The sequence below is a fragment of the Felis catus genome, chromosome B4 (assembly GCF_018350175.1).
Source record: "Felis catus isolate Fca126 chromosome B4, F.catus_Fca126_mat1.0, whole genome shotgun sequence".
Taxonomy (NCBI): Eukaryota; Metazoa; Chordata; class Mammalia; order Carnivora; family Felidae; genus Felis; species Felis catus.
Genome location: NC_058374.1, coordinates 117,037,967 through 117,064,166, shown reverse-complemented (window position 1 = coordinate 117,064,166; position 26,200 = coordinate 117,037,967). Strand labels below are relative to the sequence as shown.

The 26,200-nt window shown below is 38.0% G+C and overlaps 1 protein-coding gene across 1 annotated transcript in view; it reads left to right on the top strand.

The window, feature by feature from the left end:
- The window catches only part of CCDC38 (coiled-coil domain containing 38), a 56,943-nt gene that overhangs the window by 28,173 nt on the left and 2,570 nt on the right, over nucleotides 1–26,200 (top strand). The window contains exons 11-15 of the mRNA XM_011284160.4: nucleotides 14,042–14,111; nucleotides 15,173–15,324; nucleotides 16,602–16,737; nucleotides 21,420–21,625; nucleotides 24,083–24,176. Coding sequence (XP_011282462.3) covers nucleotides 14,042–14,111; nucleotides 15,173–15,324; nucleotides 16,602–16,737; nucleotides 21,420–21,625; nucleotides 24,083–24,176 — 658 coding nt within the window. The remainder of the gene's footprint in view (nucleotides 1–14,041; nucleotides 14,112–15,172; nucleotides 15,325–16,601; nucleotides 16,738–21,419; nucleotides 21,626–24,082; nucleotides 24,177–26,200) is intronic.

Below are 26,200 nucleotides of genomic sequence, written 5' to 3'. Positions count from 1 at the left end.
ACCCCTGTGTTTGCAGTTTTACAAGGTCATTCAAAATAGCTGCAATAGGACCATAAAGCATTGTTTGTTTTGCCCCTTATTTGTTTGTTGACTCAATTATACTCATTATTTTTCTAATAAATTGCTAGCTCTCAACCCTGCCTATCCCAGGGAAGCTTTAAGAAAATATACTGATGCCCAGGATGGGTACACTGGCCCCAAGGAAAGGATCTGGGCCATGACAATCACACATGACAAAAGTCAGTGCAGATACCATACTCTGAATTCTAGGGACCCTGAAGTTGCTCCACTTCTGTGGCATTTAACAATCAATGTTTTGTTTTTAATTAAATTTTTTATTTTGAGATAGTTGTAGATTCACATAGTTTTAGGAAATACAGTTTGTACCCGTACCCATAACCAGTTTCCCCCAGTGGTAACATCTTGCAAAATTGTAGTGCAATATCACAACCAGGATATTGGCATTGATACAGTCAAGATGCAATCAAATACAGAACATTACCATGAGGATTCTTCATCATGCCCCTTAACAGTATACCCACTTCCCTCCCTCCTCCTCTCTCTAACTCCTGGCAACCACTAATCTGTTCTCTATTGCTTCGATTTCTGTCATTTCAAGAATGTTATATAAATGCAATCATACATTATGTAACCTTTTTGGATTGGATGCTTTACAGAGGATAATTCTCTGAAGGTTCATCCAGGCTGTTGGATCTATCAATGGTTCCTTTTCATTGCTGAGTAGTATTTACAGTTAACCCTTGAACAACATGGGTTTGAACTATGAAGATTCCCTTATATGTGGAATTTTTTTCAATAAACATAGTACAGTACTGTAAATGTATTTTCTCTTCCTTATAATTTTCTTAACATTTTCTTTCATCTAGCCTACTTTGTAAGAATATAGTATATAATACATATAACATACAAAATATGTATTAATTGACTGTTATTGGTAAGGATTCTGGTCAATAGTAGGCTATTAGTAGTTAAGTTTTGGGGGAGTCAAAAGTTATGTGTGGATTTTTGACTGTGTTGTTCCAGAGCCAACTGTAGATGATATGTACACACTACAAATTAACTATTCACTCATTGAACAACATCCAGATTGTTTCTAGAGTGGAGCTATAACATTACTATAAATATATTTGTGCAATTTTTTTGTGTGCACAGAATTTGCATTTCTCTGGAATACATGCCTAGAGTGCAACTGTTGAGTTGGATGGCAGGTGCATGCACAGTTTTTAAAGAAACTGCCAATTTGTTTCCCAGAGTGGCTATACCATTTTACATTCCCACCAGCAATGAACAAAGGATCCAGTTTCTCTCCATTCTCACCAACATTTACCATTTTGATTTTTAAAAATTTTAGCTATTCTGATTGATGTATACGTCTTATTGTGCTTTTTCTTTAAAAAAATCTTATTTCTGGTTCTTTTTTATTTGAGTATAGTTGACATACAATGTTACATTAGTTTCAGGTGTACAATATAGTAATTTGATGCTATGCTCATCACAAGCGTAGTTACTTACCATCTGTCATCATACAACACTATTATGATATCTTTGACTATATTCCTATGCTGTGCCTTTTATTCTCATGACTTATTCATTCCATAACTGGGAGCCTGTATCTCCCACTCCCCTTCACCCATTGTGCCTATCCCCCAACCCCCTCCTCTCTGGAAGACAAATAATTAGTTTGTTCTCTGTATTTATAGGTCTGATTCTCCTTTTTGTTTATTCATTTGCCTTTTAGATTCCACATATGAGTGAAATCACATGGTATTTGTGTTTCTCGTCTGATTTATTTCATTTACCATAATACTCTATGTCCATCCATGTTGTTGCAAGTGGCATTATCTCATCCTTTTTTTTTGGATGCATAATCTTCCTATCTTTTGTGCTTTTTATTTGCATTTCCCTAGTAACTAATGTTGTTGAACATCTGTTCATGTACTTGATAACTTTATATCTTGTTTTGTGAAATGTATGTTCATGTCTTTTGCCAGTTTTCTAACTGGATTGTCTGGTTTTGTTTCTTACTGTTGAAGTTGGAGAATTCTTTATATATTTCTATATTAGCCCTTTGTGGATATGTAGCTTGCAAATATTTCCCCTCAGTCTGCAGATTGTCCTTTCTCTTACCAGGGTCTTTTGAAGAACAAAAGTTTTTGATATTGATGGAAGTCCAATTTATCAATTTTTTCTAATGTGGATCATGCTTTTCATGTCAGGTCTAAAACTTTTAAACTACCCCTAGATACCAAGGATTACTTTTCATGTTTTCTCTGTAAAGTTTTTATAGTTTTACATTTAAGTCTGTGATCGATTTTAGGTTAATTATTTTTGAATAAGGTATGAGATTTAGGTTGAGAGGTTTTTTGTTTGTTTGTTTGTTTGTTTGTTTTTTGCCTATGGATGTCCATTGCTCTAGCACCATTTGTTGAAATGGCTTCTCCACTGAATTGTTTTTGTATCTGTGTCAAAAATCAGGCATATTTGTTCAGGTCTGTTTCCAGATTCTCTATTCTGTTCCATTGATCTATGTGGCCGTCTAACACCAATACCACATGGTCTTTATTACTATAAGCTATTAGTCTTGAAATCATTTAGACTGATTCTTCTTACTCTATTCCTTTTTCAAAATTTTGTTGACTATTCTAGTTCCTTTGGCTTTCCATGCAAATTTTAGAACAATTTTATCTATATCTACAAAAAAAAACACTTCCTGGAATCATTAGAATTGTGTTAAAACCTTTTTATGGTTTGAATTATGTCTCCCTATATCTTTATAAAAGATATATTGAAGTCTAATTCATGGTACTATCTATGAATGTTACCTTATTTAGAAATAGGATCTTTGTAGGTATAAGCAAATTGAATCCATGAGGGTAGGCCCTTAATCCAGTATGACTGGTATCCTTAAGAGACACAGAGATGCAGGGAGAACGCCATATGACAACAGAGGCAGAGATTGGAGTGATGCATCTACAAGCCAAAGTACACCAATGATTGCCAACCACACAAGAAGCTAAAAGAAAGGCATGGAAGAGATTCTTCCCTGAAGACTTCAGGGAGAGCATGGCCCTGCTGACAGCTTGATTTTGGACTTCTAGCCTCCAGAACTATGAGAGAATAAGTTCCTGTTGTTTTAAGCCACCTTGTTTGTGGTACTTTGTTACAGCAGCCCTAGGAAACAAATTTGAACCTGTATATCAATTTGGGGAGAACTGACATCTTTAACTATATTAACTCTTACAATCCATGAACATAGTATGTCTCTCCATTCATTTAGATTTTCTTTGATTTTTGTTCATCAGCTTTTCATAGTTTTCAGCATACAGGCCCTGTGCATATTTTGTCAGATTTAAACATAATAGTTTTCCTATTTTTTTTCTTTTTGAGAAATTGTAAATGGAACTGTATTTTTAATTTTAGTGTTCTTGTGTTCATTGCTAGTATATAGAAATACAATTGATTGTTGTACTTTCATATACTTTGATTTTGAAGAGCTCACTTATTAGTTCTAGGAATTTTGGGTTTGTTCCTTTGGGGTTTTTTTATATTCCTTTGGATTTTCCACGTAGACCACCATGTCATCTGCAAATAGAAACAGTTTTATTTCTTCCTTTATGATACGTATGCCTTTTATTTCCTTTTCTTGCCTTACTGCAGTGAGTAGAACATTCTATGTGGAATAATAGTAGTGGGAGCAGACATCCTTGCCTTGTCCAGTCTTAAGAGGGTTCGGGTTTTCACCATTAAGTAAAATGTTAGCTGTAGGATTTTTATACAGATAACCTATCAACTTCAGGAAATCCTCTCTAGTCTAATTTTTCTGTGAGTTATCATAAATGAGCATTGAATTTTGTCAAATGCCTTTTCTGAATCTATCAATACACACAGTAACATGCAAACACCACATTCACTCCTCAGAAAGCTCACCACTTTCGTAGTTTCTTTCATTCATTCAACCAGTACTTATTGAATGACCTGTGGACCCAACAGTAAATAAAACACAGTCTCTACCCTCAAGAAGTTTATCATCTAGTGAGAAAACAGACAAGGGATTAGTCAGCTACAATATAATAGATAATACCACTGGAAGGATAAGCTCAGAGTGCCACAGGCATGCAAAGGAAGAACTCTTAACCCAGGTGACAGGTGAGGGAGTAGGAGAGCAAGGCAGGATAAGTGAACATTCTCCAGAACAGATGGCATCCAAGCTGAGTCTGGTGAGAGGAGGAGGCATTGGGGAAGACAAGCTCTGGGAGAAGTTGGAGCCTTTTGTCACAGAGGTGGCAGAGCTTGGTTCTGTGAAAGTGAGAGGCTCAAGGGGCAGGTAAGTACTGTATCATGAGCAGGTAAGCGTGGTGCCATCCTAAGGAGCCTGGATTTGTCCCAGGGGTCCTGGGGAGACACTGAGTGTTTTAAGCAAGAGTGTAACAGAGACTCAATTGGATTTACATTTTAGCAAATTGGATGTGGGAGTATTTTATCGAATAAAATGGAGGGAGACAAAACTAGAGATAAGAAGGGGCAGTTAGGAGCCTGTTGTCACAATTCAGGAGAGATATAATGAACTGCCTCAATAAGATAGTGGCCATAGGAACAAAGAAGGAAAGGCTGTGAGACATCTCAGGGAAGTGGTATTGACAGGCTTTGAAAGGCTCACATAAAAGATTGGGGGAAGTGTGAGGAAAAGAGAGTGGTCAAAAAACTCACAAATTTTGTCAAAGATAACTCTCAAATCTCTGGGGGGGCAATGGGGTATATAGTGTTGTCATTCAATAATTTTGGGATCACAGTAAGGGGAGCAGGCCTGAAAAGGAAAATAAGGAGTATGATTTTGGATTGTCTTATTTTTAGCTCCTTGTAGGGCAGCCAAGTGGACATTGATGTCCACTGGAAGTTAGACATTGAAGTCTAGAGCTCAAGAGAAAGAGATAGATATGTGGGAGCCATTAGTATTTAGCAGTAGCGGAATCTATGAGAGAGGATGAAATAACCCCAAAGAGTGGGTACAATGAGAGGGGAAGAAAGCTGAGAAACCACAGACATTTATGTCAGAAAGGAAATCAAAAAGGTGACAAGAATTTCAGAGAGGCGGGAAAAGACTAATTAGAAAATGATACCACTGGGGCGCCTGAGTGGCTCAGTCAGTTAAGCATCCGACTTCCATTGGGGTACCTGAGTGGCTCAGCCAATTAAGCATCCAACTTCAACTCAGGTCATGATCTCATGGTTTGTGAGATCCTGCGTCGGGCTTTGTGCTGACAGAGCCGTCTTGTGCTCTGTCTCTCTCAAAAAGAAATAAAACATTGAAAAAAAAGAAAAAGAAAAGAAAATGATACCACTGGATCAAGAGAAGAGTTGGGGTAGGACAATAGTTATCAAATGCTTTCTCAGGGGACATTTCCCAAATATTCGCTTACGTCAATGGCTCTTTCTCTGTTTTCCCACGGCTTAAAGGGCAGTTCCAGGTAGGTATTTTGTCCCCTCAAACTCAACACGAACAAAGAAAATATTAATCTTTTTCTTATCTTACCCTTAAACTGTTCTCCATCTTGTTAGGGCTACTTCCATCATTCCAGGCTCACAGATTACAAATGTTGGAGTCATCTTTGTCTCTTCTTTTTTGGCCCTAGTAGCTCTTTCTACTCTTGGGTCCCATGATTTCATTCTTCCATATAGCTCTAGAATCTCCTCCCTCCCCTAACCCACTTATTCACTTTCCCCTTCATCACTACCCTCTACTTGAAAGCAACATATATATATATATATATATATATATATATATATATATATATAGTCAAATTGGTTTCCATACAACACCCAGTGCTCATCCCAACAGGTGCTCTCCTCAATGCCCATCACCCACTTTCCCCTCTCCCCCACCCCCCATCGACCCTTAGTTTGTTCTCAGTATTTAAGAGTCTCTTATGGTTTGCCTCCTTCCCTCTCTGTAACTTTTTTCCCCCCTTCCCCTCCCCACTGATCTTCTGTTAATTTTCTCAGGATCCACATAAGAGTGAAAACATATGGTATCTGTCTTTCTCTGCCTGACTTATTTCACTTAGCATAATACTCTCCAGTTCCATCTACATTGCTACAAATGGCCAGATTCCATTCTTTCTCATTGCCAACTAGTATTCCATTGTATATATAACCACATCTTTATCTGTCAGCTGATGGCCATTTAGGCTCTTTCCATAATTTGGCTATTGTTGAAAGTGCTGCTATCAACATTGGGGTGCAAGTGCCCCTATGCATCAGTACTCTTGTATCATTTGGGTAAATTCCTAGCAGTGCTATTGCTGGGTCATAGGGTAGATCTATTTTTAACTTTTTGAGGAAACTCCACACTGTTTTCCAGAGTGGCTGCCCAATTTGCATTTCCACCAACAGTGCACGAGGGTTCCCATTTCTCCATATCCTCGCCAGCATCTATAGTCTCCTGATTTGTTCATTTTAGCCACTCTGACCGGCGTGAGATGATATCTCAGGGTGGTTTTGATTAGTATTTCCCTGATGAGGAGTGACGTTGAGCATCTTTCCATGTGCCTGTTGGCCATCTGGATGTCTTCTTTAGAAAAGTGTCTATTCATGTCTTCTGCCTATTTCTTCACTGGATTATTTGTTTTTGGGGCGTGGAGTTTGGTGAGTTCTTTATAGATGTTAGATACTAGCCCTTTATCTGATATGTCATTTGAAAATATCTTTTCCCATTCCGTTGGTTGCCTTTTCATTTTCTTAATGGTTTCCTTTGCAGCGTAGAAGCTTTTTTATCTTGATGAGGTCCCAATAGTTCATTTTTTGCTTTTAATTCCCTTGCCTTTGGAGATGTGTCAAGTAAGAAATTGCTGCAGCTGAGGTCAGAGAGGTTTTTTCCTGCTTTCTCCTCTAGGGTTTTGATGGTTTCCTGTCTCACATTCAGGTCCTTCATCCATTTGGAATTTATTTTTGTGAATAGTGTAAGAAAGTGGCCTAGTTTCATTCTTCTGCGTGTTGCTGTCCAGTTCTACCAGCATCATTTGTTAAAGAGACTGTCTTTTTTCCATTGGATATTCTTTCCTGCTTTGTCAAAGATTTGTGGGTCCAATTCTAGAGTCTCTATTCTATTCCATTGGTCTAAGTGTCTGTTTTGACAATATCATACTGTCTTGATGATTACAGCTTTGTAGTAGAGTCTAAAGTCTGGGATTGTGATGCCTCCTGCTTTGGTCTTCTTCTTCAATATTACTTTGGCTATTCAGGGTCTCTTGTGGTTCCATACAAATTTTAGGATTGCTTGTTCCAGCTTTTTTTTTTTTTTATTAAAAAAAAATTTTTTTTTCAACGTTTATTTATTTTTGGACAGAGAGAGACAGAGCATGAACGGGGGAGAGGCAGAGAGAGAGGGAGACACAGAATCGGAAACAGGCTCCAGGCTCTGAGCCATCAGCCCAGAGCCTGACGCGGGGCTCGAACTCACGGACCACGAGATCATGACCTGGCTGAGGTCGGACGCTTAACCGACTGCGCCACCCAGGCGCCCCGCTTGTTCCAGCTTTGAGAAGAATGCTGGTGCAATTTTGATTGGGATTGCACTGAATGTGTAGATCGCTTTGGGTAGTATTGACATTTTAACAATATTTATTCTTCCAATCAGAAGAATAAACTTCCATTTATTTGTGTCTTCTTCAATTTCCTTCATAAGCTTTCTATAGTTTTTAGCATACAGATCTTTTACATCTTTGGTTAGGTTTATTCCTAGATATTTTATGATTCTTGGTGCAATTGTGAATGGGATCAGTTTCTTCATTTGTCTTTCTGTTGCTTCATTATTAGTGTATGAGAATACAACTGATTTCTGTACATTAATTTTGTATTTTGTGACTTTGCTGAATTCATGTACCAGTTCTAGCAGACCTTTGGTAGAGTCTATCAGGTTTTCCATGTATAGTATCATGTCATCTGCAAAAAGTGAAAGCTTGACTCCATCTTTGCCAATTTTGATGTCTTTGATTTCCTTTTGGTGTCTGATTGCTGATGCTAGAACTTCCGACACTATGTTAAGCAACAGTGGTGAGAGTGGACATCCCTGTCGTGTTCCTGATCTCAGGGGGAAAGCTCTCAGTTTTTCCCCATTGAGTATGATATTAGCTGTGGGCTTTTCATAAATGGCTTTTATGATGCTTAAGTATGTTCCTTCTATCCCAACTTTCTTGAGGGTTTTTACTAAGAAAGAATGCTGAATTTTGTCAAATGTTTTTTCTGCATCAGTTGACAGAATCATATGGTTCTTATCTTTTCTTTTATTAATGTGATGTATCACATTGATTGATTTGTGAATATTAAACCAGCCCTGCAGCCCAGGAATGAATTCTGCTTGATCATGGTGAATAATTCTTTTTATATGCTGTTGAATTCAATTTCCTAGTATCCTGTTGAGAATTTTTGCATCCATATTTATCAGGGATATTGGCCTGTAGTTCTGGTTTTTTGGGGTTTGTTTGTTTGGTTGGTTGGTTGGGTTTGTTTTGTTTTGTTTTGTTTTTGTTTTTGTTTTTTTTGCTGGGTCTCTGTCTGCTTTGGGAATCAAAGTAATGCTGGCTTCATAGAATGAGTCTGGAAGTTTTCCTTCCCTTTCTATTTTTTGGAACAGCTTGAGACGGATAGGTATTATCTCTGCTTTAAATGTCTGGTAGAATTCCCCAGGGAAGCCATCTGGTCCTGGACTCTTATTTGTTGGGAGATTTTTGATAACTGATTCAATTTCTTCACTGGTTATTGGTCTGTTCAAATTTTCTTTTCTTCTTGTTTGAGTTTTGGAAGTGTGTGGGTGCTTAGGAATTTGTCCATTTCTTCCAGGTTGTCCAGTTTGTTGGCATATAATTTTTTATAGTATTCCTTGATAATTGCTTGTATTTCTAAGGTATTGGTTGTAATAATTCCATTTTCATTCATGATTTTATCTATTTGGGTCCTCTCCCTTTTCTTTTTGAGAAGCCTGGCTAGAGGTTTATCAATTTTGTTTATTTTTTCAAAAAACCAACTCTTGGTTTCATTGATCTGCTCTACTGTTTTTTAGATTCTATATTGTTTATTTCTGCTCTGATTTTATTTGTCTCCTTCTCCTGGGCTTGGGGTGTCTTTGCTGTTCTGCTTCTAGTTCTGTTAGGTGTGCTGTTAGATTTTGTATTTGGGATTTTTCTTGTTTCTTGAGATAGGCCTGGATTGCAATGTATTTTCCTCTCAGGACTGCCTTCACTGCATCCCAAAGCATTTGGATTGTTGTATTTTCATTTTCATTTGTTTCCATATTTTTTTTTAAATTTTTTTTTCAACATTTATTTATTTTTGGGACAGAGAGAGACAGAGCGTGAACAGGGGAGGGGCAGAGAGAGAGGGAGACACAGAATCAGAAACAGGCTCCAGGCTCTGAGCCATCAGCCCAGAGCCCGACGCAGGGCTCGAACTCACGGACCGCGAGATCGTGACCTGGCTGAAGTCGGACGCTTAACCGACTGTGCCACCCAGGCGCCCCTGTTTCCATATTTTTAAAAAAAAATTTTCTCTAATTTCCTGGTTGACCCATTCATTCTTTAGTAGGATGTTCTTTAACCTTCATGGTTTTGGAGGTTTTCCAGATTTTTCCTGTGGTTGATTTCAAGTTTCATAGCATTGTGATCTGAAAGTATGCATGGTATGATCTCAATTCTTTTATACTTATGAAGGGCTGTTTTGTGACCCAGTATGTGATCTATCTTGGAGAATGTTCCATGTGCACTCGAGAAGAAAGTATATTCCATTGCTTTGGGATGCAGAGTTCCAAATATATCTGTCAAGTCCATCTGATTCAATGTATCATTCAGGGCCCTTGTTTCATTATTGATTCTCTGTCTAGATGATCTGTCCATTGTTGTAAGTGGAGATTTAAAGTCTCCTGCAATTACCACATTCTTATCAATAAGGTTGTTTATGTTTGTGATTGTTTTATATATTTGGGGGCTCCTGTATTTGGTGCATAGACATTTATAGTTGTTAGCTCTTCCTGATGGATAGACCCTGTAACTATTATATAATGCCCTTGTTCATCTCTTGTTACAGCCTTTAACTTAAAGTCTAGTTTGTCTGATATAAGTATGGCTACTCCAGCTTTCTTTTGACTTCCAGTAGCATGATAGATAGTTCTCCGTCCCCTCACGTTCACTCTGAAGGTGTCTTCAGGTCTAAAATGTGTCTCTTGTAGACAGCAAATAGATGGGTCTTGTTTTTTTATCCATTCTGATACACTATGTCTTTTGGCTAGAGCATTTACTCCATTTACATTCAGTGTTATTATTGAAATATATGGGTTTAGAGTCATTGTGATATCTGTAGGTTTCATGCTTGTAGTGGTGTCTCTGGTACTTTGTGGTCCTTGCAACATTTCACTCACAGAGTCCCCCTTAGGATCTCTTGTAGGGCTGGTTTAGTGGTGATGAATTCCTTCAGTTTTTGTTTGTTTGGGAAAACCTTTGTCTCTCCTTCTATTCTGAATGACAGACTTGCTGGGTAAAGGATTCTTGGCTGCATATTTTCTCCATTCATCACATTGAAGATTTCCTGCCATTCCTTTCTGGCCTGCCAAGTTTCAGTAGATAGGTCTGCTACTACCCTTATGTGTCTACCTTTGTATGTTAAGGCCCGTTTATCCCTAGCTGCTTTCAGAATTCTCTCTTTATCCCTGCATTTTGCCAGTTTCACTATGATATGTCGTGTAAAAGATTGATTCAAGTTATGTCTGAAGGGAGTTCTCTGTGCCTCTTGGATTTCAATGCCTGTTTCCTTCCCCAGATTGGGGAAGTTCTCAGCTATGATTTGGCCAAGTACACTTTCATCCCCTTTCTCTCTCTTCTTCTTCTGGAATTCCTATGATACAGATGTTGTTCCATTTGATTGTATCACTTAGTTCTCTAATTCTCCCCTCATACTCCTGGATTTCTTTTATCTCTCTTTATCTCACCTTCTTCTTTTTCCATAATTTTATCTTCTTATTCACCTATTCTCCCCTCTGCCTCTTCAATCCATACTGAAGCTGCCTCCATTTTATTTTGCACCTCATTGATAGAATTTTTTAATTCATCATGACTATTTTTTAGTCCCTTGATCTCTGTAGCAACAGATTCTCTGCTCTCCTCTATGCTTTTTTTCAAGCCCAGCTATTAATTTTATGACTATTATTCTAAATTCTTGTCTGTTATATTGCTTAAATCGATTTTGATCAATTCATTAGCTACTTCCTGGAATTTCTTTTGAGGAGAATTCTTCCATTTCATCATTTTAGCTAGTTTTTTTTTTTTTTTTTTTTTTTTTTTTTTGTCCCTTATGTGTTTTAAAAGCTTGTTGTGTGCTCTGCACCTGTGAGCACTGCTATATTAAAGGAGGGTCATACACTGTCCAGGGCCTGGCCTTTCAGGAGGTGTTTTTTTTTGGAGATTGTTACTTGCTCTCTGTTGTTGTGACTTTAGTTATTTTATTACCCTACTCATAGTGATATTTTGGACCCTCCACCAGGTGTGCTTTGATTTGTTCCTTGGAGTTGCCCTGTAAAGGAAAACAGAAAGACAAACAGCAGACAAAAACACGCAAACACATAAACAAATAACACAAACAAATAAACAAAAACTAAAGACTAAAAACAAAAACCCAAAAACACTGACTACAAGTAAAGAAGAGGGTGGAGGTGGTGCTGATGGAAGAGCACATACGAAGAGAGAAATGACTGGGGTGGGGAGGGGGAAGAAAACATAAACATTGATTAGGCAGAGAGACTAAAAGGCTTAATCCAGAGAGGGAGAAAGGAAAATAAAGAAGGAGGCAGGGAAAATGACACGAAGATAAAGTTACCCAGACAGAGAAACTATATGGCTTGATTATTTCAGAGAGAGAAAGGAGTGTAAAAAAGGAGATGTAGAACATGTATCAAGACAATGGATTAAATATGTCTATTTAGACAGAACAATAACTAGAGTATCCAGCCTAGGGGAGGGAAGAGATAAGGAGGAGAAATGGGGGAGGGGGAAGAATATATCTATATATCCAGAGTTGACCTAGAGTTAATCCAGGCAATGCTGCATTGCTTGTAGGTAGTAGCTGTCTGCAGGGTCTGTGTCACTCCAGTGGAAAGGCAGTTACCCAGTGCAAGGGGCCTGGTTTGGCGTAGTCCGAACCCATCTCTATCATGGGCCCCAGGAGTGATCCCTGAGGCCCAGCCTTGGGGGGGTTGGGGGGGTTGCGGAATGGTGATCCCCCAGTCTCTTCTCCACGGAGCCGGACCTGGTGGACTCCATTTGAGTCATACTCACTGCCGCAAGCACAGATGAGGTGGTCCTTCTTGCTTGGCCAACTCCCCTGACCCTGCGCTTGGCTAGGATTCAAAGTCCTGCTCCATGCACTCTGGCACTGGGGAAGCGCCACTTAGTGTGACAATATGTGGTCCCAGCTGGCTTTGTCTGTGCCACTGCACTTCAGGCAGGACCGCCTTCTCTTACCGAGAACTGAGTCGCTGCCCTCACTTCAACTGAGTCGCCACCCTTACTTCGAACCCCTGGGGTGGTGGACACAGGCAGGCTTTGTCTTTTCCCACAGCACTACAGGGAATCAGCAGCGTTATCCTCCTGCAGACTGCACCCTCAGCCCAGCCACTGCGCCTGGGAGTGGCAGATACAGGCAGGTTCAGTGCTATCGCACAGCCTTACAGGGAGGGAACCACTTTTTCCGATTGTGGACTGAGTCCCTGACATACCACCACACCCAGGCCTGGCTCCCCTCCTCCCCAGGTGTGTGAACAGGGAGCCAGCTCCAGTCCGAAGAAAGCCCCACAGTTAGAGATCGGACCCCTCTCAGTCTCAGTCCCAGGTCTTTCTCCTGTCCAGACATGGTCAGACACTTCCCCTAGCCGCTCTTTCTCTTCCCTTTGTCTCTCTGTAGAAAGGGGTCCCTCCCCTCTGTGCCCACGTGGCCGTTTTTTATCTCCCCCAGTTCGCAGTTACCCACCTATCTTTTTTCCAGCTTTCCCATTTTCTTCCTAGTAGATTCAGTCTCTTTTCCTCTCAGACTGGTGTTCAAAGTCCTTTGGCTTCTGCACTTCTTTGTTTGAGAGTCGTGGGAAGTATGGATCCCCCTACTTCTCCACCATCTTGGTCCCTGGGGAAGCCTGAAGTATTTTTTGTAAAAGTTTTAATTACATAGATCACACCAATAGCCAGCTCTCTCTCCCTAGCCCATGCCTCTTTAATTTTACAATCATTTTCAATTTATCCTTCTTAAAGGACTTTTCCAGAGCCACTTTGCAAACCACATAATTATTCTTTAAGAATGTACCTCAAGGTGCCTGGGTGGCTCAGTAGGTTAAGTGTCCGACTCAGGTCATGATCTCGCAGTCTGTGAGTTGGAGCCCTGCTTTGACAGCTCAGAGCCTGGAACCTGCTTCAGATTCTGTGTCTCCCTCTCTCTCTGCCCCTTCCCCATTCTCTCTCTCTTTCTCTCTCAAAAATAAATAAATATTAAAAGAAAAAAAGAATGTACCTCATCTCCCATCCCACCAACCAACATTTCCTCAGCCTGATCAGAAAATATTTTCAAAAAATCAGCTCTTCAGAAGACAAATATTGTATTACTCTAGGAATGAGCTTTATTTTGAGCATTGGAGCACATGTTGAGTTTGTCAAGACTGCATTAGAAGTGACAAAACACATGCAGCAATGTACGTTGTCGTGTTTCTTTATAAAATTTTTTTTGTAGATGCACCTCAAATAATTGGTACCATATGGTTTGGCCCTTCCTTGTGGTCTCACTTGTTTGCATATGTCAGCCTTGTCTGGGACTAAATCGGATTTTCTTTTGCATACCTGTGAAATCCATTGATTCCTGCAAACAGCAGTTTCCTAAAAGGCTAAAAAGGCTATTGAAAAAGAACTATATTATAGTTAGGTTCCAAAGACAATTTAGAAATAAAAGCAAATCTGTTCTGAAAATGGCTCAGAAACCAGGCATTTTCTTTCTTTTACAGTCTCACTGAAAGTATCAGTTCAGAAGATAGTTTGGAATTCTTTTTAGATGATGATATGGACTATGATCTGGTAATCAGATTATCTTTCTTGATTTGAATATTGCATTTGGTTAAAAGTATAAATGCTCATTTTTTTTAAGAATTAAATTTCTTACTCCAAATATTCCACAAATTTCCAGAAGAAATTATGATTTTGATACTGTTTCCCAGTTGCCTATATAGTTCATCTTTGTCATCATTTTATGAAAAATAAATGTTTATAAGAAGGTAATAATTTAGGATATATATATATATATATATATATATATATAATCTACAATCATCCTGTAAAAATGCCACTTTTTGATTGTTTATCATTTTATTGGAATTTGAGATATACTGGGTATCTATACTGTAAGATAAATCAACCTTCAACAAAACAGCCCTTTAATGTTATAAGGCTAACTTTGAGCTAACTCCATCCTAAAAGTTTTGTATTTTGTCTCTTTGTAACAGAGCCTAATGTCCTCCGGGTTCATCCATGTGGTAGCATGTGCCAAGATTTCTTTCTTTTTTAAGGCTGAATAATATTCCATTGCATGGATATACCACATTTGCTTTATCCATTCATCCATCAATGGACTTTTAGGTTGCTTCCACCTCTTGGCTATAGTAAATATGATGAACATGGTGTGCAAATACCCAAGTCATATTTTTAAAAACTAAATTTACTTAAAGTAATACGTATTTATTAAGTTTTGGGAAAATATAAAATAAAACGGGGGGAGAAAATGACCTGCACTTGGCCTCCTTTTTCTTTTTTCTAGTCCTTCTCTCCTGCCTTTCCCTAGACCCATCTTTCCCTTTTTCCTGCCTTTGTCTCCTCTTCTGCTCCATCCCTCCTTTCTCTTTTCCTCACCTTCCTTTTTCCCTTCTCTAATACCTTTCATCTCCCCTAATACCCCAAATGTCCTCTTTTTGAAGGCCACCTCTCAAATGGAAATAGGCCTCTTTGCCATTCTCTGCCCATGCCTCTCTTATAATCAGAATGGTATTCTCCCCACCACCATCACCACTGTATTTTTCTAGATGAGTCATATGTGCATAAGTAGCATATTTTTAAGTAAATCATATTCATTACTGGTTGATTAGGAGCCAGAAATTTATTTCAAAGAACCAGAAGAGTTACTTCAAGTCTTCACAGAGCTGGAAGAGCAGAATCTAACTTTGGTACAATATTCCCAAGATATAGATGAAAGTCTTGAAGATATAAATAAAAGAGAAAAACTTATACAGGATAAAATGTAAGTTATTAAAAACAAGCAGATTTATTCTATTAATCAATTCTGTCTCTAACCAGAGACAGAATCCAACTTATTCCTATGTGAGCCTTCCTCACGGTCTCTCTGGATTTAGTGTGGGATTTTTTATTAATAATAATTTACATTGCAGGGTGTAAAATGTAGAAGTTATAATTACATAGAGCAGACTTGTTTTAGTTTAATTTTAGTCCCTACATCCTTTCACTTGTCAAAATATTTTCTTAGCTAGCAATAATAAAAGGCAGTTTGGAAGATTAAAAAGAATTATAATATCACCTGCCTTAATTTTTATTTTTATACTGAAGCATAGTTGACACACATTACATTGCTTTCAGGTGTACAACATAGTCATTCCACAATTCATTAAGTTTTGCCTGGTGCAGTTTTCACTCTGCCACCTGCCTAATCAAATCAGGCTTTAGATGATAATGCTAATAAATGCATTTTCCTTGGCTGTGACTCTCACAAAGTTATGTGACTTAAATATTATACCATTTTATAACATACATACAGATATATCAGGGCTCTCATAAAAAGGATTTCTGTCAGGGGAAGGGGGCTGGATTTGCTACCTCGCAAAATTCCTTCTCTAAAATTTTATATAATTTTGGAAAATAACTTCAAATAGCAGAGAATAAATCTGTTTATCCACCCATTATAAAGATGTGTAAAGCCTTTTCCAGAACAGTTTTCTGGGCCAGTTGATGGCAATCTTTTCAAACAGTATGTCTCAATTTGGACACTGAATTTTGGAGCAAATTAACTTATTCAAAAGTTAAGCCCCTACAAATCATGATCTCACAGCTACCCTTTTACTGCTAGTGTATCCTTTTAATCCTGGCCTCCTCTCTCCCAATCCTCATAGCATATGGCACCTGCACGCTGACAATATGAGTTTGGGGAAGGAAGTGGGTGTGATTGGGCAGGAAAAGGGGATCTAGGTCAGAATCTATCTCTAGATCACACCACAACTTGGTTGGGTTCCTGACATGTCAACTCTGCTATTTGGAGGTCTCAGGGGAATCAAAGGAAGAAAATTCTTCCTGATGGAAGTTAAAAGCAGTTATCTGTGCATTCATTTTTCTCATTTTACCTGAAAAGTTGCATGTACTTTGACATCTTAAAATACAAACTTGTATTTGGCTTGCTAGACATAGGATGCCAACATATGATCTGGAAAGTGTGTTGAAGCTCTGGAATAATGGTGTATTTCTAAACCACAAATTACAGACATGGGTCTCTTTCTTCTTTTGCAATAGAAATAGCAACATAGCATTTCTTTTGGAGCACAAGGAAATGCTCAAGGCTAACTGTGTGAGAGAAGAGGAAAAAGCTGCAGACCTGGAATTAAGGTCCAGGCTATTTAGTTTTGGAGAATTTAAATCAGATGCTCAGGTAATCATTCTTTGCCAGTGGTTATTTTATTTTGGCTCACGTTAATAATAATTCGCATTCCCTGTCCACTAAGGATTGGAATGGGGAGTTAAAGCACACCACAAGTCCTGGGTTGATGACAGAGGTAGAAAAGCAGTTTAGAGTTATCTTGTCCATATGTAATAGTCAATTTACATAGTAGGTAGAAAGCATTCAAACTGGCATTGGGATTCTCTTAAAATGTGCTCTAATTATTACAAAGTATGATGTTGAAATTGTTCTGCCCATAAATATATTTTAGTCAACAGTGTATACACATGAAGTAGTTCATTGTCTATGATCATTTTGTTAGTAATTTGAAGAGCAAATAACTAACACGTGAAGCACTGCAACATCAGTCCAGCACTGAGCTTTTAACAGATGTCAGCCTCTCTTGCTGACATAGATCCATTATTGGATCTATTTATGTATGAGTCTCTCCCAGCTGGATGCAAACCCCTCCAGGGCAGGGACTGTATTACCCTTCCTAGTTAAATATGTTAAGTGTCCCTGTTAAGTAGGTGCTTAATAAATGTTTGTTGAATGAATGATTAGTTTCTAGACCCACAACAAACTTCAGCTAACAATGATTTCCATGTAAAAAATCTCAAATGAAATAAAAATTCAAATCTCATATGTGAAGCTAATACCACATTTATGGTTATGAACTTGATTTTCAAAGAGGTAGATTTGGGGTAACTCAATCAGATGATTGTCCTCTCTAACCATAAGATGGGCAGGGTTACAAAAGCAAAAGTTGCTTATGGCTTGTTTACACACACACATTTCCTAGGGTGGTATATAGTACCCTGAGTTAGGAGGGGGTGGGGTCATGCACTGCTAAAGCAGGAAGTGTGATGACAGTCACCTTGCAGTTCTTCAATGCTGGCTTTTTTTTTTTTTTTAAATCTTGTGTGTGTGTGTGTGTGTGTGTGTGTGTGTGTGTGTGTGTGTGTTAAAGTGTACGTAACAGAATTTATCACTTAACCATTTTAAGTGTACAATTCAGTGACATTAAGTATATTGGCAATACTGTGTAACCATCACTATAGAATTTTTCATCATCCCAAATAGAAACTCTCTACCCATTAGACAATTATTCTTCATACCTCCATCTTATCAGCCTCTAGTTAACTTTTATTCTAGAATCTCTATAAATTTGCCTGTTTTTAGGTACGTCATATAAATGGAATCATACAATAGCTGTCCTTTTGTGTCTGGTTTATTTCACTTAGCATAATGCTTTCAAGGTTCATCCATGCTATAGCATGTGTCAGAACTTAGTTCCTCTTATGGCTGAATAGTATTCTATTGTATTCATATTCCACATTTTGTTTATCCATTCATCCATTGATGAACATTTGGGTTGCTTCCACTCTTCAATTGTTTAAATAATTCTGAAATTGACTGACATACAAAAAATGTCAGATAAATATCAGTGATATTTCACCCTTCCCTTACCAAACCCCTTTCATCCATGTTTAGGATGGCTGTGAAAAACAGTAACATTTTCAATACTCTTAAATTTTGAGGTAACCAGATCCCTAAACAGAGAAGGTAGGATTGATCTGAAAATTACTTCTTAAAAGGTTATCTATAAATTTTGGTCACAAATATAATTTTGGCATTCGTGTATTGCACACTCTGAGAAAATGGGGCCAGTAATTCATAGTGTCTCCTAGAGATGGGAAGTGCTAGGGTGGAAAAGGGGGAACAGAGCAGGAAAATTGATAGGGAAAAAGTATCCTTAGAATCACTCCCATTCTTTCAGATCTCAAAATGTGCAAAACATAATCCTTTATGAGTAAACATAGTTGTATCTAATTTTGATATTCATAAATCATCATAGTTACTTTGGAACTGTAACTATAAAAATCAAGATTTTATTCTTTTAAAATGTCCACACTCCTATTTAATCCCTAACAACATTTTTTATGGATTCAGTATTTACTTTTAAAATAAAATTTTAAATTTAAGTATAAAGTTATATTGAAAAGTGCTCAAATTATAAGCTAATTATAAATTCTCTCTTAAGAAATCTCCTCAAAGTGAACATACCCATGTAACCAACCCCTAGATTAGGGAATAGACTGTCATAAGCACCCCTAAAATCCTCATGCCCCCTTCCGGTCTCTACCATCCCTCAAAGGTGACCACTATCCTGACTTCTCTTACCATCAATTAGCTTCCATGTTTTGAACTTGATATCAATGGAATCAGGTAATATATTTGGCTTACCTGGCTTCTTTCTCTCAAAATTACGTTTGTGAGATTCATCCACGTTGTTTTGTGTAGCAGTTACTTGTTCATTTTCATTGAACATGAAATGGAATATAAGCTATTGTGCATTTTTCAGAATGTATTCATCTCTGGTTTTATTCTTTCAAACAGGGAGCTGATCCAGTTCAATTGAGACTTGTGTACAGTCAGCACACAGCAGAATGTGACAGGGCTTAGAATTACAGAATCCTTTGACATCAAGACATCTTCCTGCTCCTCTATCCAATTTTGATGTAATTATTACTCCTAAGCATCGCTCTAGTCAGATCATTTCCCTTTCCCTTTTGGAAGGCATACAAAGTCCTTATCCCAGTTTTGATCTTCCACAATCCTGGCCAACTCCACCTCTGGGGAGCAGCTGGAACTCCTCCCATCCCTTGCAGACTCTCAGGTAGCCCCTATTCCGGGGGACTCTGGGCTGGGCCTGCCATCTAGTGGCAGCTCCAGGAATTGGACACTTCACTTCTGTCATCAGGAGGCCTGTAGCTTGAGCTTCCCATTTCCTTTGCCTCTCTGCACTGTTGGGCCAGGCCCTCAATCTCTTTCTCATACGTGAGTCTTTATTTTTTAACCCCATTACCCAATCCTATTTCTTATGCTGTTCTTACCTTGTCAGGAAAATCTCTCTCCTTGTCTTTTCCTCTCCTGTTTCACAGGGGGAACTTAAAAAAAAAAGACATTCTGAAAAACAGAAGACATCCTGAAAGTCCATCCACCTCTGAAACTCTCGGTGTTCAAAAGGTCTCTTTCAGAAATTTTCATCAACTACTAGCCATTCTCATATTAAAGTTGCTTTTTCTCAGCATCAGTGTTCAAAATATTAAAAAAAAAATTTTTTTTAAATGTACTCCCCTTGCAGCAAAATTGTTTTTACATACCTAATATACACTTCTCCTTGGTGTATGGGTATACTTTTATTTTTCCTTTCATAGTTTTTCTATTTCTAAAGTTTTCTAGAAGTGTTAATATAAATAGGAAATTAATGTTATTTAGAAAGGGAGAGAAAAAAGGAGCTTTATGGCAAATAGGCCTTTTGCTTTTTCTTTTACTTTTTCCTTTAATATTACTTTATGCTTCTCCAATTTTCTAAAAGGAGAATTTTTTTTTAATTTTAAACTTTAGTTCCAGTATAGTATAACATACAGTTATATTAGTTTCAGGTGTAAAAAGGAACATGTTTGTAATATAAACAGGAAATACAGTAAGTGTTACTTTAGAGAGAAAAAAAGGGGTGATTAGTGGTAAATGGGACCATCAAAAAGGTGGTTAAACCAGGAGGTGGGAGGGACAAGCTGTTGGAAGTAAACCATTAGTAACAGATCTTGACTTGCAATGAAGTGTTGGTAGCTCTGTAAGGAGTCTGATTCCAGGAGGGGTGTCCCATGGCTTGAAGCCACGTCTTGAGTGTTATTTGTCCTTGGCTTTATGATGATTCTCATCTTCTTGAGCAGAAGCAGGCATGGGGGCAGGATGCTACCTGGAGAATGATTTACTTTGCCCAGCAGTTTATTGAGGTCCTCTTAACTGCGAATGACGGGTACACGGTGGAGAAAGAATGAGAATTTTATGGTCTTGAAACACATTACCTACAAGCTCGAGCATCTCTACCAACAGTTAAAACAGTGCAGTGGCCAGGTACAGGGATCAGCAAGGTTTGGCCTAAGCCTCTGCTTGGATCAGAATACTGCAATGGCTTCCAACGGAATGAATGAAAATTAAATTCAGTAGGCTTTGCAGGCCAACCTGGGAATCTGTTTGCTGGTAACTTTTTTTTTTCCCTCAGAGAGAATGCATTCATTTATTCAGCAAACATTTATTAAGTGCATAGTTATATGCAAAGTGCTGCTTTAGATATACGTGTAAATGTACAAAATAACTCCAGGTGTTTACAGTCTAGAAGGGAAGATAAGGCATGTATACAGATAGCTTGCATACAGGATGATTACAGTTTCATTAAGAGTAATAAGTGCAAAAAAAGGAAGCTCACGTGCTGCGTTGCAAGGAAATGCATTGGAGTGGCCAAAAAAGGATTTAAAATGTATACATATGGGGCCTCTACTTGAATGCTTAAGGAATCAGGTACACGAAAACACTCAAGCAAAAAGGTATTGTCATATTAAAATTGCTTTTTATACCTAGACTGAAATATTCTAAAAAATAATCCAAGGTGTTACTATAGTAATAATGTGACTATAAATTATGATATAATCACTGTTACATCGTCTCACTGTTCTATTAGTTTTTCTTTTAAAAAGGAATGTTTACTAGCATATAAGAGCTACTATATTTCATTGCAATGTAGTAAAATGGAATTCTACATTTATTGAATGAACAAGGAAATAGTGATGAGATCTTATGTTTTCTGCTCTCCTTTTCAATCTCAGGAAAAACTGATAGAATCTCTTAGTAAAAAAATTAATCAAGTATACAAGGTCTGCATTGGAGATGCTGATGTTGGCAGTCTCAACCCAGTTCAAAAGCTGGTAAAAGTAGAGTCTCGCCTGGTGGAATTGAGTGATCTCATTGAATCCATTCCCAAAGAAAATGTGGAGACAATTGAGAGGATAAAACAGAAAGAACGGCGGCAAAAGTATAGTCAAAGTCTTATGATATGAGGGTAGTGAATGACTTAATGAGTTGAGAAACTTTTTGCTGGGATTCCACAAACACTGAACAAGCCCCTATGACATGGCAAGGATCGCGACAGAAATGCAGTAGACCCAATGAGTATGAGTAGAGTATGTCCTTCTCATACAGCTATTATTTAATGTGGGAGACACGGTCATCAAATATTCTTATGAAATAATGTGTCACTAGCAATGGTAATGAGCACTGATTCACCTGGGCAACTGATCCAGTTTGGGATGGGTGAAGGGTCATTTTACCCTGAAAATATGGATTTTCAGAATGAATATTCACTACTTATACAAAAATTTTTGAACAGCTATCTTGTGGAAGGGGAATTGCACTCGTCATGGAGGGCCCAAAGCATAGAATTAGAGCCTTTCACTGGAAGGAGACTACATATGAAGGAATTGTTTGAAAGAGCCATGCAATGAGGGCATAACTCTTCCTCAGTGCATAACTGCCAACACTTCACACACACAGCATTTACATGTTAACTCATTCGGGTCCTCAAGACAACTACATGAGGATTATCATCCCTCAAACAGCACCCCCTCCCACCCTCACAGCCTTGCCTACCTGGGGGCCTTTCCAGGAGAATGCAGTGATTTACAAATTTCCATACCGAGTTAAATAAGGATCTTAATTTTTTAAGTTTATTTTGAGAGAAAGTGCAAGCAGGGGAGGGGCAGAGAGAGAGGACAGAGTGAGAATTCCAAGCAGGCTCTGCAATGCCAGTACAGAGCCCAATTCTAGGCTCCAACTCTCAAACCATGAGATCATGACCTGAGTCAAAGTTGGACGCTCAACTAACTGAGCTACATAGGTGCCCCAAGGATTTTATGTACATACTACCTTTCAGGCAATGATTATAAATATATGATCCCTAGTATAATGTGGCACGTACAGAATGCTGATAGGTGGAAAAACATTCATGCTAAAGCAAAAAAACGCATGTTAAGAGGCAGACGAGCACTACAGTTGACCTGCAGGTTCTGCCATTTACAACTTTTGTGACCTTAGGTAGACCACAAAACCTCTCTTAAGTCTGTTTTGTTTTCTTTAAAATGGCAGTTAATAATAGTATTTCATAGGGTTGTTGTGAGGATTAAATTAAATAATCTATGTAAAAGTACTAAAGCATGCTTGACACATAAGTATTCAAATATTTAGCATTAATGTTAGATATTTTGTTATTGCTTACTGGGGGATATTGTTTTCTCCATATAAAAATGAAGTCCAGAGTATATATAAAGGTGATCTTGGTGGGATTTTATTGAATATAAAGCAAAATTTTTTTTAATTGTAAATAAAAGATTACTCCTTCCATAAGGTGACCTATGACTAGGGTACCTGGTGGCTCAGTCAGTTGAGGGCCCAACTCTTGATTTTGGTCCAGGTCATGATCCCAGGGTTGTAGGATGGAGCCCTGCTTTGGGCTCTGTGCCAAGTGTGGAGTCTGCTTGGAATTCTCTTTCTCTCTCCCTCTGCCCCTCTCCCCAGCTTGTGTACTCTCTCTCTCTCAAATGAAAATGGAAAAAATAAAAATAAATAAAATGAAAATGAAAATGAAAATGGGGGGGAAGACCTCTATGACTGATTACACTAACAGCACTTGCCTCTTTTCTACAATAGGAAATAATTTTCATTGGATTGTAATTACAATTTATTTTCAATAGTGATACATGAATCTAATTCTAATTGCTTGTCATTCTTATCAAAACGAATTTTATTTTTCCCATGAGTTAGAGACACATAAACCTAATTTTGCATTAAAAATGTTCAGTAAATGTTACAATTACAGAAGTCCATAAAATAGCTATCACTTATTGAGGGCCTATTCTGCATTAGGCATTGGCCCAATATGCAGAGGTCATTTTATGTAATTTTATCCTTACAAGAACTCTAAAGAGAACAAGACAAATAGCATTTCTTGGTCTTAATTTCAGGATACCATTCAAAAAGATTAACTGGAAAAGTACACTTTTGTGGTAATCACTGAACTATATAATATACACTGTGATTCATGCATTTTTCTACACATTATACTTTAGTAAACAGACTAAAGGAGGAGGCTGGGTGTTAATTCAAGTGGCCTTGCCCACATTAACTGTAAAGTGCTAAAATAGAAGTGGAGTAACAAGAAGGCTTTGTTGAGGTGGTTGTTTTAGACCAAGATCTAGGTAGATAGATTTACTCCTTCCAAAATGGTGACAAGCATTTTCTCCCACTTTAACACGAATAGGATCTGTTGTTGACATTTCCCCTGAATATTCAAAAGCCATAGTATGAGTGAAGGTAAAGTATTATTTAACTTTAAGGGAAATCATAAAATATTTAGGTAGTTCATTACCAAACACTATAGGTCTTTTTTCTACTTTTTGTGATTTATAGTTGCAAAAATGTTTTCCTTTTTTGACAGGTTACGTGAAGATAAAATGAAAGAAAAACAAAGACACCAAGAGGAAAGGCTAAAAGCTGCTCTGGAAAGGGCAGTGGCACAACCAAAGAAAAAGGTTTGTGTTTTGTTATCAGTAGGTCCAGCTACATCTAATATGTGAATGCTTCTGTGAAATACCTAATTCAGCTAATTTATCAAGGGTGAACTTTAGCAAAATAGTCTTTCCTGGTCACAGCTTCAGTTGGTCTCTGATTCCTTGTTACTTTTAGGATAATTCAAATATCTGGGTCTACGATTCTCCATTAGACCCACTTTTTAGTAAAAACCTTTCACCTCACTTCTTTTAGCTCCAGGTTCATGAAACCAGAGAATTTTTTCTTTAAATAATTTTTTTAGATAGTAACAAGCATATGGCTCAAAGTTCAAAAGATAGAAGAGTATTTGGTGAAAAGTCATTTTCAGTTCCCCTCCCTGGATGCAACCACCTAAGTTTCATCTGCATCTTTCTGGAAATGTTCTATGTAGTTATTGTATATATTCTCCTTCTTACAAATAGTAACCATGAACCTTGCTTCTTTCATTCAACAACAAAGACGGCAAACCCAGAGAATTACATATAATTGGATGGGTCTTCTAATCTTCATATCGTAAAAATAGATTAATAGTTTAAGTTAAAATGATTTACCCAGAGTCGCTTCAGATTTAGCAGCAGATTCTGGACCAGAAGTCAAGGTTCTTTATATTGCAAGATCACCTGTCCAATAATAAGTATGGGATTGGGCAGTCACTGAGTCCATGTGGTCCATGACTTCACACTGGGTATGGAGGGCCTTGTGTTTCTATCTGCTACTCTCCTTCCTCTGGGTTAGGGTCTGAAACATATTCGGAGAAGCCAATTCCATGGTTATCTGCAAAGCTACCATGGACATTGATTCTTACCACAGTAGTAACTCTAACCTACAGGGAAGGTTTATTGTGTGCCTCACAACCAGTCTTTTGAGCGAAGTACTTGAAAAAATTGAAGTGTGGTAACTGTTAATATATATGTCAAAAAGTGATGATCTGAAATTATTTAAATAAGCATTTCATCTTTAAAAGGGTCTGACTTCTCTAGTTTAGCTTTTCCTATGAAGACCTGACTTGTCCTCTTTCTCCCAAAGGAGAATTTACCATTCATCACCCATCCACATATACACACTATTCACTAAACTCATCACATTGAAATGATTATTCTTAATACATCCATCTTTCCTTCTAGACCTTGAGTTTTTAGGTTTTTATTTTGGGAGAGAGAGCACGCATGCATGAGTGGGGTGCAGGCAGAGGGAGAGAGAGAATCCCAAGCAGGCTTCTCACTGTCGGTGTGAAGCCCAACATGGGGCTCAATCTCAACAACTGGCCTGAGATCATGACCTGAGCCAAAATCAATGAGGCTTAACTGACTGAGCCACCGGGCACCCCAAACTGTGAATTTTTATGACTTTGTACCCCCAAAGCTTAGCACATAGTGGATACTCAATAAATGCTTATTGAATTGAATTAACAGGCTAAAAATGAGGGAACTAAAACTAGAAGATAAATGGAAAAACAATAGCAATCTGATAAGTTGATAATGTACAAAGACCTCTGATAGTTCTTACCCAGTCAGGGCACTTCATCACTGGCAATTTTCTCAGTATTAATGACAAAGGTTACCAAAAGAAATTGTTTGGACAGAGAAAAAAGTTGATGTTACGAGGAATTCTGGGATTCTAGACCCTAAGAACACTTTGGTTGATAAAATGATGGGGAGGACTGCCTTGTTAGTTACCTTGGGCCAGGAATGTCAAATTCTGTGATGCAAGAGGCAGTCTTACATAGGGTTAGTGCCCCTTTTGAGACACTGGAGATGTCCCATCAAATCTCATCTTCAATAGAACAGTTTTCTCATCCATTTAATTTACACAAATTCAGATACAGAAGCAAAACAAAATAAAGGAGGAAAAAAGGAGACTAAAAGAGAAGAATAATTGATATACTTGAGCCAATGCCTTAGAAGGAATGAATAGGTACAAACCGAAGGTTTCCCTAAGCTTCTCCTGGTGAAACACCGACAGAAGCCCTTCCCACACTCCTCGCATTTGTAAGGTTTATCTAAGA